The sequence below is a fragment of the Silurus meridionalis genome, chromosome 9 (assembly GCF_014805685.1).
Source record: "Silurus meridionalis isolate SWU-2019-XX chromosome 9, ASM1480568v1, whole genome shotgun sequence".
Lineage (NCBI taxonomy): Eukaryota > Metazoa > Chordata > Actinopteri > Siluriformes > Siluridae > Silurus > Silurus meridionalis.
In genome coordinates, this window is record NC_060892.1 from 3,124,743 (window position 1) to 3,146,512 (window position 21,770).

The 21,770-nt window shown below is 40.6% G+C and overlaps 1 protein-coding gene across 5 annotated transcripts in view; it reads left to right on the forward strand.

Moving 5' to 3' along the window:
• Window positions 1-21,770, forward strand: part of patj (PATJ crumbs cell polarity complex component) — a 134,264-nt gene that overhangs the window by 54,404 nt on the left and 58,090 nt on the right. For 3 of the 5 annotated variants that reach the window (XM_046857943.1, XM_046857942.1, XM_046857944.1), the window contains exons 24-29: window positions 1,300-1,380; window positions 1,529-1,600; window positions 2,160-2,337; window positions 2,465-2,575; window positions 3,437-3,496; window positions 6,975-7,074. In XM_046857943.1, coding sequence (XP_046713899.1) covers window positions 1,300-1,380; window positions 1,529-1,600; window positions 2,160-2,337; window positions 2,465-2,575; window positions 3,437-3,496; window positions 6,975-7,074 — 602 coding nt within the window. Of the gene's footprint in view, window positions 1-1,299; window positions 1,381-1,528; window positions 1,601-2,159; window positions 2,338-2,464; window positions 2,576-3,436; window positions 3,497-6,974; window positions 7,075-17,674; window positions 19,217-21,770 lie in introns of those variants that run through there. The other 2 variants (XM_046857945.1, XM_046857946.1) reach the window with 2 other exon arrangements.

Genomic DNA, 21,770 nt, shown 5'->3' on the forward strand with positions numbered 1-21,770 from the left:
GTAGTGCTGTACCCCCACCTACTGGACACAAGTATGTATTACACATGTAGAATGACGTTCAAATGGTGCTGAAGTAAAAAAATATATATAAAAACATTGGTATTATGGTGAATGGTACAATTGCGTTTTAGTGGCTTCTTAAGACATGTACAAATCTAGGATTAGGGGAATAAAGGGGTGAGCGCTTCAAGTTAGATTTTTTTTCTCAAGTTTTTAATAATACATTTATGCCATTTGGGCTGAGACTTGAACTCACAACCTTCAGATCTAAAATCAAATGCCTCCACTGAGCTACCACCTACTAGTTAAATCATATATTTTAAAAAACACACTCAGTGCAATAAAAATATAATTTTATCCCAGAAGTATTGGGGCACCCAACTTTTCCAGCCGCATGTGGTTCTTCCCCAAACTGTTTTCACACAAATTTCGAGGCCCACAATTTTATAGGACGTCTATCGGATGCTGTAGCAGGAAATATTCCAGGAGACGCAGATCTGTTCCACCATGACGATGCCCCTGTACACAAATCCAGCTCCATGACCATATACTTTCCACGGGTTCTTGAGTGAACTGCTATAAAGCTCTGACCCGATCACTTCACCTTCACTTTTCTAACACTCTTGTGGTCAAACGAGTCTTCACAAATCTTCACAGAACTTAGTAGAACATCAGAAGGGTGGAGGTTATTTTACGAGTAAATGACGACAGAAGGTGCTGGTATTTTAGGAAAACGATGTGCAGATTTGGGGTTAAGGGCCTTGCTCAGGGGCCCAGGAGGGGGGAAGCTTGGTGGGGCTGGGATTTAAACTCGCAATGTTCTGATCTACAATGTGTGTGTATACATACAGTCAAACATCTATGTATGTTTAATGTAGACTGTGTGAAATATGAGCGTATACTTAATTTGAACTAGAAGACCCAAACCTGTTCCAGCATGACTATGCCCCTGTGCACAAAGACAACTCCATGAAGATCTGCTTTACATGGGTTGAAAGATGTGGAAGATCTCCTATCGTGGAGCGCCAACTTTTTTGAATAAATGTGAACGCTGACCGCACTCCAGGCCGCCTCATCTCACCACATCAGTACACGACTTTACTGACACCAATGTGGTCAATCAATCTCTACAAATCTCCACAAAATCTAGTGGAACATCTCCAGAGAAGAATGGAGGCTATTAAATGAGCAAATGTGGACTAAACGTGGAACGAGATGTTCAAAAAGCGCATATCAATCTTATGGTGAGGTTTCCACAAACTTTTGTCCATATTTATTTACCAATCTTGCGTTCCACAGGTCGGCACATCAGCCTTTGTATGGTAGACGGAAGAAGAGAGGACAGGGGGCATCAACGGGGCTGATGAGAGATGAACAGAGGTTAGAGAGCACTAGCAAAATGCATGATGGGTGTTCTGGGGGCTTTTCTGCTAAAGGTTCTACTACGAATAGTTCGGGTTGTTTAAATTGTCAACATACTCTGTGTGTGTGTGTGTGTGTGTGTGTGTGTGTGTGTGTGTGGTATCAGTGATTTACCAGAGAGAGAGGATGGAGAGGGAGAGGAAACACCCATCTTCAGTCACTGGGGTCCCCCACGCAGGTTAATTCTAATTTTATTACCTTCTAATTGTAAATAGCGTAATATATATATGTCCAATTCTCACAGGCATTGTTTATTGTACCAGTGAAAGGCTGTATATTTCACCCCCAGGCCTTCAGTGGTGTCCTGCCTCAATCAGTCCATCTCATAATTCCTTCATTATGATGCCACGGCTCTAAAAAGTGCAGTAGAACAGGTCGTATGCAGGTTGTGAGAATGTCGGCAATATCGATCGCCTGCTAGATGAACTCGCATTCTCATTCGTTAAAGCTCGAGTTTCAAACAACTACAGGACACCTGCATTGTTCGTTCAGTCAAGAGTAAAGCAATGGAATTAAGGAAATATAGACTTTTATTTTATAGACTATTTGGAGTAATTCGAGACACATTCATGGACAAAAATTGTGATTCCGATCGTGTTTAGGTCAGAAGAGAAGGCCTTGCTGGCCCTTATGGCCTTCCACTGAGGTCACAAGATATTATATAAGATGGTGTATGTATGAGTGTGATTTTTTTTTTTTATTATTATTTATTTATTTATTTATTTTTATTTATATAGAGTGGAGGTGTGGTTGGATCCTGGTGAGTCTCTGGGCATCAGCATTGTCGGCGGAAGATCAGTGATAAAGCGCCTGAAGAACGGAGAAGAGCTGAAAGGCATCTTCATTAAACAGGTGCTTCCAGACAGCCCTGCAGGACGCACACGTGCACTCAAAACTGGAGACAAGATCTTACAGGTTAATAACGCCTGCTCACACACACATGTATAGATATAAAAACAGTCTCTCCACCAGCTGTCCTGCTTCCACAATATTATACCTGATCGCTCAGACACACACCGTGTGCTGTATCCTGTTTTTTCAGGTGGCTGGTGTGGACCTGCAAAACGCCAGCCATGAGGAGGCAGTGCAGGCCATTAAAAATTCTCAGAGCCCTGTGGAGTTCATCGTGCAGAGCCTTTCCTCTACTCCGCGGGTGATTCTTAAAATTATTCCTAAAAAATTTTTTACTTGCAGGGCGTTTCTTTTTCTTTTCCGTTTCCATCCTGTCCTCTGCATCAACCTCTTTCAAACCAACTACCTGCATGTCTTCCCTCACCACATCCATAAACCTCCTCCTTGACCTTCCTCTTTGCCTTAAACTCACTTCTGATCCATCTCTGTCCTTCCTTAAGAACGTCGCCATGTAGTGTCAGTGATTCGCCTCTAGAGGCCGCTCTCGTACTGTATAACGCAAAATGGAATACCTATCGGTATTGATTTTCGCAGATCGGTGGCAATTAATCCTATTATTAATTAAACCTATTAATCAGTCGAACCTCTAGACGCGATACACTATTATAATTCTCTCTGTTTTCGTGTCGGGTTGTTCTTCACCTCCACTTCATGCAGTAAAATTGTATAATACTCACCTTGCCCTGGATTATCCCCTGCTTTAAATCACTTTTAATATGCATCTCTGCTTGAAAACCCGGGCCACACATTAAGCGTGATGCTTGTGTGGCAAAGAATTCAGTTGCTTTCAGTTTTCAGGATGGCTGCTGCTACTGTACATCTTGTTTTGCCTTGCAGCCTTACATATTTATGAACTAAATTGTGCCTGCAGTGCAAACCCAGAGACACAAGTCCTATAGAAAAATATATTTAAAAAAAAAAAACCTCCTCATTAGAAAGAGCATTGTGATTCAAGCATTGGGAGCTATTAAGCTTGTGCACCCCCACCCTTTCTTTTGATTTTATTTATTAATTTATTTATTCCATTTTTTTAACAATAATGCCTGAATTTTTGCTGTGTGTGTGTGTGTGTGTGTGTGTGTGTGTGTGTGTGTGTGTGTAGCCTGTTTCAGTCACAGCCTCGAGTATCGGACAGCACAAGGCCAAGAGGAATGGTGAACTGGTGAGCATCTTATTTTTTCGCCCTTATCCCTTTTATATTCCTTCATTAATCGGATATCTGTTAAGACACGTTTAGTGAGAGAAGACAGGGTTTATTATCATATTGGGATGTGGCAATAAATATGAGCTTAAAATCGCCAACCCCTGAGAGATACTATTTAAAATCACTGCATAGACTTCAGGAATCATGTGTTCTGTGGACAAAGGTATTGGGACACCTGACACTTCCATCCAGTGGTATAGGGTGTCTCTGGATGCGCAGCATTAAATTTCACTTGGAACGAAGAGACCTACATTTTTTTTTTTTTTTTTTTTAAACCAAGATAGATCCCTGAGAGTTCAATGTAGAAATTCTTTATCCGGGTTAGAGTGGAAGATCTCCCGCTCTGAATGCGAACGCTGACCCCAGGTCTCCTCACCTCACCTACATCAGTACCTGACTTTACTATCACCCTTGTGGATGAACAGAGCTCCACAAAATCTTCACAAAATCTAGTGGAACATTTCCCCAGAAAATGATGAAGTGGTGGCAGTTCATTGATTAAGATGTTGGACTTGATCAGATGTTTATAAGTTTAAATTCTATCAACAGCAAGCTGCCACTGGCAGACCCTTCAGAAAGGCCCCATGAACTCATGACCTTCAATGCTTCAACCGCTAAACTCCAACCTCCCGTTTGTCCATAAAGAATATGGTCTTTGTAACGTCCTGCTGTCCGATCTTTATTAAACACAATTCTATTGTCAGGTTTTATGTTTTACATCCTTCAACATAGCGCACCATCTGAATTCTAAATGTTCAGATTAAAATCGGACCTGCCGGTACGGGGAAAATGTTATTGAGAAGTGAAGTCCCCGAGGGAACGAGCTGCGAATTTCTCCTCCCCGTTTTATCGCATTTCGCGCATCATAACCCGTGTACCCTTCAGGACCTCTGAAAATGTCCCATGTCGAGACACTGAACAATGGAATTGAGTGCAAGATTTTGAGATTTGCACCATCCATCGTTGGCAAAACCGTTCGTATGTTGTGTGTTTTTCTATCTCTTTCTCCTCAGTGTACCATATATAATTACCAGCCTATAGTTCATTAAAATTCAAGGCAGAATAAAAAAAAACAACAAAAAAGACAAGAACCTGTTTGAAGAAGTCGTGTCATCTCCTCTGAGAGTGTCTCTTCCTCACTGGAAGAGGAACGGCCAAATTCTTGATTTCAACAGCTTTTGTTTGTAATTGAACTGAAATAGCCATAAGTGCCCTAATTGCTCCTTCGGCGTTAGTCTGCCGTGTGGCTCCTGAGGGTACGAGCGATTATTCAACCTGATCAGCGTCTCTTAATTAATTACTGAGAAATTTAATTTACATTCCAGCACTTTCATTAACATTCCAAAAAAAAAAAACTCTGTCTTCTGGAGCGAAGAGAGATATTAATACACCTAAACAGGGGAATCTCAGGAGAACGTATGCTCCTGACGTATCAGCAGCCAGTGTTCTCGTTCTTCTCTTCAGGTGGAGATCTCTTCAGTTTTAGTGCAGCTGAGGATGGTCTATATAATCATCCCAAAGATCTCAAAGCTCCTGAGCAACTTAGGACTGGAATTAATATCAACAGTCTGCTACAGTGGGACATATCTCCAGTGATGGAACTGGAATATGTGGAGGTGGTTGCTTTAGAGGCATTGGACTTTGAAGGTCAAATCCCAGCCACACCAGATGCTCCTCCTGGGCCCCTGAGCAAGGCCTGTTACCACATAGCTCCTCAGTTGTATGGATGAGATGCAAAGGTTTGTGGACACCCGATCATCAGATTCCTTATGTTTTTAAATTAATATATTAATTAAAAGTTCCATAAATGGAACTGTAATGAATGGACATTCGGCGTCACCCAGATGAGGCTGTGTTCCTTTTTGAGTCTGGTTCCTCTCGAAGTTTCTTCCTCACCACAGTTGCCACTTGCTTCGCATATTAGGGAGAAACTTGTTGACACTAAAACGCATATATTCCAACTTCAAACCCCTTTTTATCCGAGTAAAGCTGCTTCGAGATGATGCCCATTGTTAAAAAGCGCTCTATATAAATACAAATAAATCTGGAAAAACTGCAGTTCAGACGAAAGCAGGCATACTTAAAGCAAGCTTGTGGGCGGTCTGTTTAAGGATGTGCATTTGGGCCTCGATTAAAAAAGCGTCAGGATTCGCTGTAACCCTGGAGCACTTTCGCTTCTGCATCGTTGGTTAGGTACTTATCAGGCGTGAGTGAGTCTCGGAGCAGGTACTCGTCTTTCCCGAGGACGCTACTCCCGCTGCTGCGTATCTTCATCCGCGGGTCATTAGCGAGCAGCGTAAATGGCTGATTCGTGCAAACGCGTCGGTCAAAGCCCAGCGTGTTTACACTTGATATCGACGACACAAGCACTTTTTAAAGTTATAGTGTGTGAATGTTTAATTCTAAATGAATGAATGTTGACGCGCGATCCTGCAGCGTTTACACGTTAAAGCTGCGGTTTATTGCCAGTTTCAGAGCAGAGGTAAAACAAAACGCAAGCTGTCCACTTTTTGTTGCGTTTGTATCCCCGGCATGACAGAACAAACCTTTTTCGGTTTCTATACACACCCTGGCTTTTGATTTGAGTCTCATTTGAGCGTTCATGATGTACAACCCCAGTTCTAAAGACAATTAGGGACGTGGTGTAAAGTGTAAATAAAAACAGAATGCAGCGATTTGCAAATCTCATAAATCCATATTTTGTTTATAATATAACGGGAAGCATATCAAATATTTCAATTTGTGGAAAAGTGATTAAATTGGAATATTCGGAGAAACATTTCGCAACTAGTCAGCAGGTCACTGAGATGAACAGGTATAAATAGTGTATTTTAGAGAGTCTCTCGGAAGTAAAGATGGGCTGAGCGTCACAAATCTAAGACTGTGTCTACAAATTGCAATCATTTTGAACATTTATAATAAAATTAAACAATTACAATATAATGTTAAAAATAAAATGCAAAGCAGTTTGTTAATTACAGTACATGCAGTACTCGGGCCCTTGAGCAAGGCCCTTAACCCTCTGTGCTCCAAGGGTGCTGTATCATGGTTGACCCTGCGCTCTGACCGCAGCTTCTTAACATCAAGGGGGTATTTTTTTTTTATGCCATAAATGTAAATGAGTGGTGATTATATATGCAGACAGAGGAATGTCTGGAGGAAAAACTAACCGTGGAATGGGAATTTTTACGATCAGGTGTCTGTAAAACTTTTGTCCAGGTAGACGTGGTGCCGATTGGTTTATTATTCTGTAGTTTTGTTGTTTTTTTGTTTGGTTCTTTTATTTCCAAAAAAGTTCTCCAAGATAAATTACACAGTGTGCGAACATCCCGCATTGCTGCGGTATAATCGAGATCCGATCTTTTTTTTTTCGAGACAAATGCTTCCACACCATCCTGATGGTTTGTGTTTGTGTTTACGCCTGTGTGCGAGGTAGAAACCGGAACAGCGGATTGCGCCGCCACCCATGCGCCTCCCTCCACCATACAGACCCCCCAGCCTTGTGCAGGAAGAGGACGACGGCGAGGAGGACAGAGGTTGGTGAACCTTTTGCAAGTATTTAATTGAAAAAGGGTTGGAATTGTCCTAACAGGTGAGTTCTGCTTTCTGGATATTCTCCTTCTTTCCAGAAATCGCCCGATGCTATTGCGCTTTAATTCGACGTCACACGTCCAGGTTTTTCTGTATACGTTGTTCAGAAGACCGATAGCATACGTTCACAAGTCGACCTGTTCTCCATAATACCTACCACTGTCTGGAAGTTAAGTTACGTCAATTGGACTCTGGTTAGATCGTAACGTTTCGCTACTCTGAGTGGAGTCTGAGGGAATTTTTACAAATTTGTAGGCTCCAGGGTCGAGGAGCTTCCCACCCCGGATAGCCTTGTTGAGGGATCATGAGGAAGGTAAAAGGGGGTCTTACCCTTAATGTAGGGGTGCACACCAAACTGACGCCAAATAACTATCCCAGAGGAAAGCTGAATTTGGTGTCGCTTCCAAATCGAACCTTCCAATCCAAAGTCCAATGCCTCGGGCTGGGTTCACACTGCGGTTTTGGCCGTGATTTGGTCATCCGAGACAAATTTGGAAAAATCCTTGAAGATTCCCACAATCCTCGGCTAAAATCGGCCATCTTTGTTGCTGGATTGTTCACCGACAGCTGAATAATGGCCGGTTATAATCGGTTATGTCCTCCGATGAAATTCTGGCAGTGTCGGAATATTTCAGACTTTCCTGCAGTGTGACTTCGAACGATGACGACCCTGAAACCCTTCGATGAACTCATTAGGGCGACGAGTTCAAACCACCTCAGGGAAAATATGGAAGCGAGTCAGGTAGACAAACAGTAGGAAGACAAACTTAGCATGTTATGGAGAGGGATATTGTGAACAAAATCTTAATGCCGCAGGCGGGTTTTGTTTGCTAGCTAGCATTAGCGAGAGAACGTGCGTCTGGGCGTGTCGGACGAGTCTTTTTCTTGTATGTGTCAGTTTTTGACTGACTTTACAACAGCCTGTACGAGCATGATCCATACGACATGCAACACTCGGGGAGGACTATTAAAAATCGCACTGTGTAAGCCCGGCTTTAGCCATTAAGAAACCGCCTCCCCTATTTGGTGTGACCACCCTTTCACTTTGGCACTTTTTGAAGGACCTCAGCAGGTTGTTTGTTACAAACGTCTTGAACCTCGCGTCTTATCGCTGTCCATGGTGTCCGACATGAAACTCTTCCACAACCTCAACTTAGTAGTGAGTTTGGTTCTTCTGTTCACAGCTGTTTCTGTTTCATCCTGAATATGAAAATATATGACCTACTTGGTATATTGGGGTAATTACATTGTCTCCACGCAGCTTTACACATATAAATCAGTTATAAAATAATGTATAAGTTCCTTACAATTGATCGCTTGTCCCTAACGAGCGAGACAGTGGCGAGGAAAAACTCCCCAAAATGCCACGAGGAAGAGACTTTGAAAAGCTACTAGACTCCAAATGGAATCCATCCTCAACACCGAATGTCTTTTTAATACAGTTCATCGTTGTTGAGGTCTGCAGTGTTGCTGATTTAAATAACCGCAACTTGCCATTAAATGCCATTGTAGTCGTGTGTTGGCATTAACTACAGTCCCAATCCATCCTTAATGTTCCTGTGTTGCTTCGTAATTTTACGTGCTGCCGCCCCGTTGCCGCGAAACCGTCCCCAGCTGCACAGAGTGGCCTCCAATCCAGGAGGCAGGGCACAGGGACGGACCAGGCATGCGGCTCTGATCCTGCAAACCCCCAGACTTTATGCAAAAGTAAGAATGTGCTCACACCAAATATTGATCTGATACGGATTTTTTTTTTGTTTATCGATAAACAATTAAATTGGATATTTTTCGAACGTGCTCTCAGCATGTCTTCACGTCTGCCTGAGGACTTTCCGCTGTACTGTATATAAAGATCTGTATATGAAAATTAAAAAAATGTGGAATATGTGCAAGATGAATGTAAGGCACCAGATATAAAAAAAATAATAAAAAAAAGGGATCTAAATGCTTAATAAATCCTTTTTTGATGCAAATGTAACTAAATTCGAACATTCGTATGTAACTTTTCCCAAAACTCTAGTTATCTGACGTGTACACAAATATAGCGACCAGGTATGGGCTTTTAGCTCGGCTCGCGCTGTAGGAACACGCCACGGCTGTGTACCTTAACATCTGGTGCCTGGCAGGATTCCTGTGCCTGATAAAGTCCCGTTAGTGCTGATGCTCAGGCGCTTATCAGGCAGCCGTCTGTGGCGCAGGTCTGCTTAACGAGAGACACCGTGACAACGACGGTCAATAGTTTGCGCTGAGCTAAACTGCGGCTGCCGCGCGAGCTGAAAGCCCCGTTGAAGCCCCGTTGAAGCCTCCAGGGGGTGTAAAAGTGTCAGCAGTTTGCTTAATCTCTCCATATAAAACACCCACGAGCTCCTGGATTAAGATAAGCCTAATCTAGTGCGCGTATAGAGCGAGTCAGATGCGGGAAAAACTTTTGTAAAAGTCGTAACAATGGAATTACTCGCGCCTGCCTTGTAGTTGGACTCCATCGCGAAAGGTTTTGCTGACGGCAGTTTTGGTTATTTTCGCTCCGATTTCACACGTCGGTAAAGATAAGACCGTCATCGGACTTTTTTAAAAGCATGTGTTTTTTTTTTTTTTTGTGGGAGGGTTTTTTTTTCGCTCCCACGTTTTTCATTGTCTCTTAAAAAATTTATGCTACTAAATCTCTCTTTAACATCTGCTCGACTGCAACAGCATATTCATGCCACGGTGCTGGCCTGGCATTTCAACTCGCAATTTATGTGCACTTTAGAATGACTGAATGCCACCATCTGTCCCGGGGCTGATGCGAGAGCAGTGGCTTGGAGAAACTCTGCAAAGGCTGCCTATTGTCTGTGCGTGTGTGGGTGTGTATGAAGGGTGAGGGATCTTGAAGGTGGGTCATTCATTTTCAGACATCAGTCAGCTCAAGGAGCAACAGTGTGGTGGGTTTGTAATGTGCAGCAAGAAGCATTTATCCTGGTACTGGATTTACATTTATTATTATTATTAATGGAGATGACGAGTGGCAAAAGCGATGTTTTCAGGCTAAAAGTTGGTTTTTGTCCTTGGCCAAAAATCATTTCGTGGCTAAACACGGTAATTTTGCATTTCCAGAACAAAACGTAAGAGTGGGAGAAATCCGAGAGTCAGCAGAGCAGGAGAGTGTAATGAGCTTCAGTAAATATGATTTATTTAGCTAATTCAAAGTTAATAGGAAGCCTTTCACTCCTAAATCCCGAGGCAAGATGTTCATATGTTGCATCAAGATACAGCGCCTCTGTTTGTTGTTCGATTGACACACACATCTTCGTTTTGTTTCTATGCAACGGACCCCGGAAATGTACCGATGTGAAGGTTTACTTTGACCAAACAAATCTATAAAATTCCAGACGTTCCAACAGCTTTTCACCCTCTTTTTTTTTTTTTTCTGCAAACCTCCAGATGAAACACTTTGCCGTGCCTCTTGGAAAACTTGCAAAATATAGATAGTTGAAGAATTCTTTCTTGTGATGCAGTTCATCCCAGAGCAGTTCAATAGGATTTAGGTGCAGTGACTGGGCAGGTCGTTCCATAATAGATATCCCTTTGTTATCATGACTGTTTGCTCAGATGTTCAGCACGTTTCGGCTCATCGTCTTGTTGTATGGTGAAGTCTGGTCCAATGAGCCGTAGTCTAGACAGAACTGCATGGTGTAACGGTGAAGTATGGAATGGCATTCCTTTCACTTTCCGAATCAAGTCTCCAAACTTCCTCTCCAAAACAACCCCAAACCATTACACCTCCATGTTGGACTATGAGGGTGAAGCGGTCTGCTAACAACATCTCTCCTGTTCTCCATCTCACACAAGTTCTTCTGTTAGAGACAAACATGTTCTAGGAAATATTCATGCATGGAGTTGGTGACCAGAGCCGTGTCCCGTAGCCCCCCAAATCAGTGTTGTATTTCCGAACCTCCTCATGTTCTTATGTGCGTGTGCAGGAGTGGCGTGTTGCGTTTGCAGATAACCGAGACCTCTTGGAGAGATGCTGGCAGGGCTGTCTGATGCTACACAGTAAACAAACCTGCTGAATCGGTAGCATCAATAGCATAGTGTCTGAAACACTGCTAATCCTTTCTCGTCCTCAGTTAGCTGCAGTGTAACCTTTTTGTTACAGGGTTACTGCTGCTGCTTCAGAAAAAACAGCCATCATTCATTCCAGATTGGTAAATAATCATAGGTTTATAAAGTAATCAAATAAATAATACATTACACATGATATATATTTATGTATTTACATTTAAGGCATTTGGCAGATGCTCTTATCCAGAGCGACTTGGTTATCTCATTTATACAAAATCATACCTTAACTGGGATTTGGGATTTGAACTCGCAACCTTCTGATCAGAAGTCCAAAATCAAAACCACTTGATCTTCTAAGTCGCTGTGGATTTACATTTCCAGTATTTGCCACATGCCCTTATCTAGAGATAAGATATAAGAGCTTTGCTCAAGGGCCCAGGTGTGGCAGCTTATTAGTGCTGGGATTTGAAATCACGACCTTCTGATCAGAACATCCTAACCCCTGAGCTACCCTTCCCATAGTATTACCATAATTGAAGTTTACCATTTAAATTAAATTACACCACACACTGACATGACCATAAGAGTTGTTTATTTTTTTTCCCCAATGATTTTTTTCAGAATTTAGTTCTCCAATCGTCTGGAAGTAAGGTGTAGGTGAGGTGAGGATTTCTGGGGTGCAGTCATCATTCCAGTTCATCCCAATAGGGTTAAAGCCTGAGCTCTATAAACAGGAGATCTTCCACTCCAACTCATGTAAAGCATATCTTCATGTAGCTTGTTTTGTGCACGGAGGCACAGTCATGCTGGAACAGGTTTTGAATGGAGTGAAATTTCGTGACAATTTGGGGAAGAACCACATTTGGCTGGAAAAGCCAAGTGTCCCAATACATTGTCCATATAGTTGTGTGGTACTTAAAGAATGATGTCTGTGGTTCTAGATGAGTGCCATTGTGGTCCTCAAACTGAATCAAGTGTGTTACCAGTCCTGAGGGCACCATCAGCCCATGGGAGCTTTGCAATGATGACGGTGAAAAGCCAATATCTGGCTGTTACCATCTGCCCTACTGCCCTTATTATTTACCTTTTTATCAGTGTGTCTGTGTGTGTGCACCTTGCGCTTTCCCTGCTCTGCTATGCTGTGTGTCTGACTCCCCCCAAGAGGGCATCACTGGCTGGCAGCTGAGAATCGGTCTGGGCTTGTGCCACTTTCTCAGTCTCAGATTCTTTAGTCACTTTCTTGGCTCTTCTCTCGCTTCAAGCGTGTCTGTTTGTTCGTCACTCATCCAGCCAAACTGCTGCTGCATTTCAGCGGTGATTAGACTCTGCTGTCTTGTACTTGGATGTTTTAGTCTCAGAAATAATTATCCAAAAGCAGTAAAATCATTTCAGATCGCTAATGGATTTTTACAGAAACATCAAAATCTCTCTCACTCACTTGTCTGCAGCTCTACTTTGCCAATATGTTTCCTGAAACCCAAAAATACAATGTTACTTGTTCTTTTATTTTTCCTTTGTATAAAGTCTACCTCCATGTCAATTCCCGTTTGATCCGTCAGCATCAAATATTTGGGAGGTGCAACTCCGTAACTGAGGCCGATGCGATTTATTCCTACATACGATACGATACATGAAAGATACCTTTGAAGCAGCTACTGATGCAGTGCGATTCAATGGGAAAAATATGATGCTCTGCAATTCATTATGGTTCCCTTTATTTCTTTGTTTCAGGCCGACAGCAAATCATCAATTCACTTAAGTGGCGTCTGACTTCTAACGCATGGCCTTTTCACACACACGCCTTTTATAGTGCAATAAGAATAAAAAGGGAATAAAACCAGATGTTCTTTTCCTGTTGTGTCTCCAGGAAGAGAGGAGAAATCAATCTACATATCTATTTATATATATATATATATATATATATATATATATATAAAATAGTTTTTTTATGTTGAAAAATTTTAAAATATGGTGCATCATGATGCAAATGCCAACTTGTTGCAGTCCTGATGGAATTTTTAAGGAGAGGTGGGAAGTAATAAAGTAAATTTTTATATATATATATATATATATATATATATATATATATATATATATATATATATATATATATATATATATTGTTACTGTAATTAAGTAGATTTTTCTATTTAATTTTACTGTTTATTTTTTTGAGAGCATTTTACTTTCATTAATTACATTTTTACACATCTGTAATTTTTACTTCTTACATTTTCAAAACAGACTCATTACTTTAGTTTTAATCTATATGGTGAAATGTACAAATGTTTTTCTTCTAATTTCACTGTTTTCTGTCTTTGTCCTTTTTAAAAAAATTCAGATTTCAATACAAATTTTACAGAAAATAATATTTAATCGGTAAACGTTGCTTTTTACTTACATGCCAAGTCTCAAATCAGTACCAAAATCCGCCATGATGTGCACAACAAACCCTCTGGGGTTGACAAATGCACCGGCGCGTTAAGTGGCTTTTTTTTTTTTTTTTTCTTATAACGCCGAAACCAACTTAAATTACTGTCTTTTTTTATCGTACAGATAAGACATCGTTTGAATTTGTACACACAAATAATAACAACAAAAAGCTGTGCCTTGTAAAATAAATAAAAAAAAGACAGGGGGTGTTCTCTTTTCATCTGGAATAAGTCTCTAAAACAACCCCCAACTATTAAGCGTCCACCTCCAGTGCGACTATGGGGGTGAGGCAGTCTGCTTACATCATCTCTCCTGTTCTCCATCTTACACAAGTTCTTCAGTTAGAGACAAAAATGTCATTCATTTGTCCATCAAACGTTTTCACCTTTCTTTCTTTTTCTTTTTTTTTTTTGCCTTTAATTTAGCAAACATTTTTCAGAAACCACAAAAGACTGTTTTCAAGCCGCTGCAAAGCCCAAACGAGTATCCTGTTGACCTTAAGTTACGTTATTCATGAACCGGCTGATCACGAGCAGGAAGAAAGCTGAACGTGGCAGTGAGTTTTCAGATGTATTAATGAGTAGCCTGAGGATCCATCAGTGAGTGTTGCTTTCAATACTCTGGCAGGTTAAATGTCCTGAACACTTTTGGTGGAGTTGCTTATTACTCTGTGATGTGTATTAAAAAAAAGCCAACATGACAAAGTGTTTCTCTTAATGAATACCTCTTCGGATTTCTCATCAGGTTGTGGGGGGAGCGGAGTAGATCTTTTGCCTCTGCGTTCCTTGGCTTTGTTCCCTTGTCCATTTTATTCATTTTGTTAGATTTCTGGCTGTGAGCCGCACTTTGACACTATTAGTCCTTATTTAAGACTATAATAGGACAGCAGTTATCAATATGCAGCTGTGTGATGTGTGTTATCTCCTGCTACATCAGCATGAGAGAGATGAAAAAGAAAGGAAGACTGACTAACAATACATCATTTTAGGTCTAAGGTCTGAGCCTGAAGCAGCGTATCAGATCAGATCAGTGTTTTTCAATGGAAACCGGATAACGAATGTATTTGCTGAATGTGTGTAAGCAGAACACAAAACCAACATGCATAAAAAATGCACTACTCACATTATTATTGTAATAACAAGTCACAAACTCATCCACTGCTGCAAATCCCGGTTTATTAGGAAAGATAAGGGTCCAGTGAACAACATGCCGTAAAGCATTTTTGCTCCAACCAAACAATAGTGTTGTAATTTAGATGGTTGTTCTTCTGGTTACGTTACAGAACTTTGTTTGGTGTATTGTTTGTATATGTTTCGGAATAACTTTCACATAAAAAAAAAACCTACATATTGGTGGTTTAAAAAAAACAAAAAAACAAATTTGGCTGATGGAATATAGTGTCACTAAACAAATGAGAGTCTGAAGAATGGAATCTCGGGCTTGAGTCGACACTCTATAGGCAGGTGTTGGGGCGTTCTGCTCTGCACCACCTATCATTTCTAACCTTTTATTTCCAGACAGTAGCATTATGGAAACAACATGATTGATGGAAATTGTAGCCAATGAGCGCAGAATTCTTTAGCCTTTCATTTATTTGTCACATATACATTAGAGCACCGTAAAATTTGTTCTTCGCATATCCCAGCTTGCCATGAAACGGCGCCCCTGGAGCACAGAGGGTTAAGGGCCTTGCTCAAGGGCCCAAGAGTGGCAGCTTGGCAATACCGGGGCTTTGAACCCCCGACCTTCCGATCATTAAACCAGCACCTTAACCACTGAGCTACCATTCCACTCTAACGATATACGGGGGGATTTTATTCCCCATGTGGGCGAGTTCTTAGTTTTATTACTTTTACAAACTCTTAGTGGTCAAACAGAACACGTGCACATGAAACAGGAAGTGATGCAGCTCTCAGTTCTGTTTCAACAGCTTGTTTCCAACTTGTGCTAACTGGACTTTGTTTACAAAAAAAGAACAAAATACACGGTCAAATGTTGTTTTATCTGAGATTTGCACCAAGCAGCAATGAGGAAAATATTCTTGGGGCGGAGTAACAACAGAGACTTTGAGATCTGCATGGAGATGCTGTTTAACATCTGTAAGCTACAATTTAGTTTTATTGCCCGAATGTTTTTATAAGAGAAATGCTTGAAAGGTGTGTGTGTGTGGTGTTGAGATTGGAATGGCTGCACATCAATATGAATGGCAATGAGTGTAAAACAATAGCTTGTCTGGCTACCTGGCCATCAATATGAATATCAACTCAATATCAATAGACAAACATGTAGAACAAAAGCCTTTAATGGTCAGTTATTCATTTCTATGCATACTGTATGAGTAGAGTCTGAATGACCACCTGAGTTTAGCAGGTGGCTCACAAACAGGGGGAGGGAGAAAAGGATCAGACATAGTCTCAGATAAATGTTTGTAGGAATCTCATTTGTCATGAAAATCTTCATTACATTTGAAATATAAACTCATGAGACATGTGGCTTTCAACTCAGTACTTCTCAAACCAGACATAGTCTCAGAAAAATGTTTGTAGGAACTGTTAACATATAAAGTTGGGTAGGGATTTCAGCTGTGAGTCCCAGAAGCTGTGGCGAAGGCTAACAGGTTAAACCAGCATTTAGATGGTACAATAAATAGTTTTTATCATTGCAAAGATTCCTGTTTCACCAGTTCTTAACCTTCTGTCCAACAGTTAATTAAATTAAGTGCCATATACATTTACATTTATTGCAATTTTACAGCTGACCATTTAAATGGCAACTTGGTGGCGCTGGGATTTGAACCCATGACCTTCCCTTAGGCAGAGCGACTTGATTATCTTAGTTATACAGCTGACCAATTGAGGATTAAGGGCCTTGCTCAGGGGCCCAAGAGTGGCCTTCTGATCAGTAACCACAAGCCTTCATCTACAGGGTGATTTGATTTGCTTTGGTACACATGTTGTGGTGATAACCAAGAAAGTCCACTGCTGGGTGCAACATCTTATCCACGGAGCTACAACTACCATTTCTCTGAGTGAGCCTGGGTGGGAAATAATTCATTGCCATTTTTATTGGCTGTGACTGATTGCATCTCTGCTCTGAATTTTCCAATCTCTCAGAAAAAAGATTTTCAGTGGTTGGAATAAGAAAATGTTTCCATTCATTCCAGTGACTGCTCCCTTTTTATTCTTTTTTTTATTTTTTTTTTATAAAGACTTTTTCTCTTAACACTTTTGATAGATCCTAAAAGTTTATAATAAAGAAAAACATGATTTGTCTCATATGGAAGCTTAAAGCTGTTTGCTTCCTTAAAAAAAAAATGAATGTATTCAGATAGGAGGAGGATATAAAGTCGATAGATAGTGGATTTTATCGATGGGTAGGTTGGATACCTGCCAATAACAAATTAATCAACTGATGGCTTTCAAAATGGATACTGAATAAAAAAAAAAAAATTTTATTTAACATAGCACTGCACTTTATCACATTTAAAATTACAAACAGTACTAAATGATGAAAAACAGGCTAAAGGAAATAAATATGAATATATTACTTAATAAATATAATTATATAATAAGTTATAATATAGCACTCTCAGGGCAGCGCACAGTCTCACGTGTAAAAACAAACAGCACATAGTGTCATTGATTCCCCCTAGAGGATGCTCTTGTAATGACACTGAACCGGAAGCCGGAAAAACTATCGGTTATGGCATAATTGTTTAATCGGTCGACCCTGTAATACAAAGACTCTTTTTCCTCTTTTCTGACCTCTGTTCTCTTCTTCTATTCCTCTAATCCACCTCTCTGTATCAGGTGTTGAGATGAGCTTTGTGGGATTTCAGTAGTTTATGGGTTTAACAGACTGTTCAGCATCGTGCAGCTTTCGTTCAGAGGCCCGTGGATCCCTAATGCCTCGTTCACTACGAATCCCATCATAAAGACACGTGTCGGAATCCCCCTTTGTCATAGATGTGTAAGACATGTGAAGTGCTCGTACTGTGATGATGACATTACTTCTACCCTCGCTTCCCTTGCCCAGAAAGTGGAAAATAATCTTTCTGTTTCTCTTTTGCAGGCTAGAGCAGCCGACTGTTGTATGATTCCAGGGATTCCTCAGTAGTGTTCTGTGGTTTGGGAGAAAACATGAAGGAAGTCCTGTGTTTATTTGTTTTTTTTTTCTTCCTATTTATTATTTCTTATCTCTAAAGTTAGGCATCTGTGGAGGTTTTGGGCTCAGGTGATGGGGCATGGTTTGAGGTTTGGTGCTTTCGAAGCCGCACGTTGTAAAACGTTCAGATAGAGTTCAGATGAGTCGAAGATCCGTTCATAGCATCTCTATCTGGAACATTCCACAACGTCTCTCTGCTTATTCTGGCTCTGGTCCCTCAATAGTCTGTCTTGGCAAAGTGGGTCAGTGTGGTGCATTAGGGGTGTGTGTGTGTGTGAGTGAGGGAGAGTGGGTGTGTATTACTTATGTATTTATGGGGTTCTTTTCCCTGGTGTGTGAAGGCTCTGGTTGTGTTTTTCTCTCTGCACTTTCTTACCGTTTAGTTTCTGCCATATATACATTCACAAAATCCCAATTCCTAAAATGTTGGGACTCTGTGTAAAATGTAAAGAAAAATAAGTTTGAAATGATTTGCAAATCTCATAAACTCATATTCTATTCACAATAAAAAAAATCGAATGTTTAAACTGAGAATGTGTTTTATTTTAAGGAAAAAAGTCATTTTGAATTTGATGGTCTTTAAATTAATTACATTCAATTAAACCGTTGGAGAAACATGAATATCTTTAGGGTCAGTAATATGACCGGGTATAAATAGTGTATCTTCAAGAGGTACAGTCCCTCAGAAGTAAAGATGGGCGGAGCTTTACCAATCTGTGAAAGACTGTGTCTACAAACTTTGGAACAATGTCAGAGTAATGTTCCTCAACATATCATTTTGGAAAAATATTTGAGCAAGAGAATTCTAATAGCATGACTTCATAGTAGAAGAGTCCGAGTGCTGAACTGACCTGCCTGCAGTCTAGACCTTTCACCGGTCTAGAAAAATACAACAAAGGACACCCAGAACTGTTGAACAGCTAGAATTCTGTATCAGACACACAAGATATCATTCTTCTCACAAAACTTCAGCATCTGGTTCCCAGATGTATTTGGACAGAAGATGTGATGCTACACAGAGGTAAACATGATCTTGTCCCAACTTTTTTGAGACGTGTTTCAGCCATTAAATTCAGAATGACATACTTTTTTTATTTGAAATAGTACATTTCCTCAGGGTAAACATTTGATATGTTTTCCATGTTTTAGCGTGAAAAAAAAAATGGGTTTATGGGATTTGCAAATCTTTGCATTCTATATTTATTTATACAATATGTAATACACACACTCACACACACACACACACACACACACACAGTGTGCAGAACCAAGCCACTGTTTCACACCCGGGTTTCTCAGTTCCGACCATCTCAGTCTTTCCTTCACTATTTTTCCCTGAAATCCTGTTTATATTTTGTGTGAAACCTTCTGAATGTCAATTTTCCCATTGGGTGTATTTATTTTTGCAGAGTAGTGAATCTCTCTGTAATAAACATTTCTAGATTTTGAGTTCTCATGTCTGGACATTGGTTATGTTTTGGCGAGGTCATTTAATTCAATTTTATTTGTGTAGCACTTTTAATGATGGACAGCAGCTTTCCAGAGATAATGGGAGTCTTTTCACTTGTCACCAGTGATGGACAATAAGGAAGTCAATGTAATTTGTTACTGTACTTTAGTATTTTTGTGTATCTGTACTTTACTGACGAGTTTCCATTCAGGGAAACTTTTACTTCACTACTTGACTACATTTTGCAAAATCAGTCGTTCATTTTTTATTGTGAATGTTTTGTTTTGACGTGATTATATCAATGTCAATGAACCTGAAAGACTGAGAAGTTCCCTCACTCATACACTCAGAAAGGAGAGGCGGGGTATAGCTGAATCCAAATTAAACACTGTTTAGTATTAAACATTGTGTCACTAAGGTTTAAATATGTTGCCTGTTGTGCTTTTATGCATAAAGCAACATTTCTTTAAAGTGCATATCGGTTTTAATTTATAGTATGTTGTTTCTCATAATATGTGTATTTAATATCATAATTTTTTTTTTGTTGAAAAGAAGGTTTTGGGCTCATGATAATTTATTAGACATCTTAATGGAGTTTCAATTTCCAGATTTCGTCATTGAATCCATATTTCCGGTTCTAAAAACCTCTACTGGGAAGATGTTCCACTAGATTTTGTGGAGATTTATGCAGATTTATTCATCCACACAGTGTTAGTAAAGGTACGGATGGAGGTTCGGTGAGGAGACCTGGGGTGCAGTCAGCGTTCACATTTAGCGTGTTCAATAGGGTTTTAGCTCAGTCACAGGAAATCTCCCACAGTTGTCAATCTCGAAGTTTGTGGAAACAGGTTGAGAAGAACCACATATGACTGGAAAAGTCGTATCTTTCGTGACACTCAACCTTACTATTGAATTCCTCCGGCGGAGCCCTCCATTCTGAAACCAGCGCTCCACCACGCCCCTAGTGGCACTGTAAATAAAAAAAAAGCACTCGAGTTGCTAAAGCTTACCTGATTATGTTTCGTTGTCTGTGTGTGATTTTCCACAAACTCATGTTTAGCTACACTGAATTCACATACAAAAATAACTTAGACTGGCAAAATGTCACACACAGGCACGTATTACTGCCTTCGAAAGCAGCTTAAGATTTAGAATATGGGTTTCTAGTGAACAGATGATTGTAGTCTTTTTCCACACACACACACATTCCCATTTATTGCCTCTGGAGTGTATGAGTTAAAAAACAACTGCAAGAGATCTATGAGGAAATTGGTTGCACTGATGACTCAAAATGTGTACTGAGACATTATATATATATATGTTGTGTGTGGGGGAAGTCATAAAATGAAGGACTCTCCTATCCCTTCCTGCCACCTGGACTGGCCCTCATTTGTCTGGAGCTGGCTCTGAATGCGCTCAATTTGGACTGGCTATCATTTATCAGTAGCTGAAACACACACACACAGACGCACGCCAATGCAGAAGTAGTGATGGGAATGTAATTGCAGCCGGTCTCTTTAATACCCGGCTGATGAGACACTCCATTTTGGCATTAATATCCCATACACTCTGTTTCCCTGCTAAACTGCCTGGGCTGCATTGTGTCGACTGCCCATTGCTTTGCGCTTAATCACTCTCTGACTCACACACACTACATTTATCTTTATACCTATATCTCTTACAATTTCACCATTCTATTTTTTTTTTCCTTTTCCATTAGACGATCTATTTCTTAAGTCTGATGCAGAGGTTTTCGTTGGGAGTGACGACGATGGACAGGATTAGAAATGAGTTTATTAGAGGGACATCACATGTAGGATGTTTTGGAAAAAAAGTGAAAAAGGTGAGATTGAGATGGTTTGGACATGTGCAGAGGAGGGACATGGGGTATATCGGTAGGAGAATGCTGAGGATGGAGCCACCAGGAAGGAGGAAAAGAGGAAGACCAAGGAGCAGGTTTATGGATGTGGTGAGGGAAGACATGCAGTTAGTTGGTGTGAAAGAGGCAGATGTAGAGGACAGGGGGGTATGGAGACGGATAATCCACTGTGGCGACCCCTAACGGAGTCTGTCTGTCTCTTTGTCTCTCTCTCTCTTTTTCTCTCTCTCTCTTTCCTGATCACTTGCTTTCTCTCATTTCTCCTGCACTTGTTCTCATTCTGTGATGAAAATGCTCTGATACAGCAGCAAGCTGGAACCTATTATAATCAAGAAATCGAGTGGTAGCACAGTTGTTGGGGCTCTGGGTCACTGTTAAGAAGGTCAGAGGGGTTCAATCCCTGGTGTCACCAAGCTTCCACTCATGCGATATTTAAACAAGGCCCCTTGACCTTCTGTGGTGCAGGGGTGCTGTATCATTTGCGTTTTTACTCTGGCTTCCTAACATCACTGGGATATGCGAAGAAAGAATTTATTGATAAGAATAAAGCACCTCTCAGTGGCCCTGTCTGTGCTGACAGAGGTGTAAATCAGTGTGATTGATACCCTGGGCCTCTCGCAGATTGCTAGCCAGAGGTGCAAAAATGGGGTATATGATAAACACACATAGGGGTG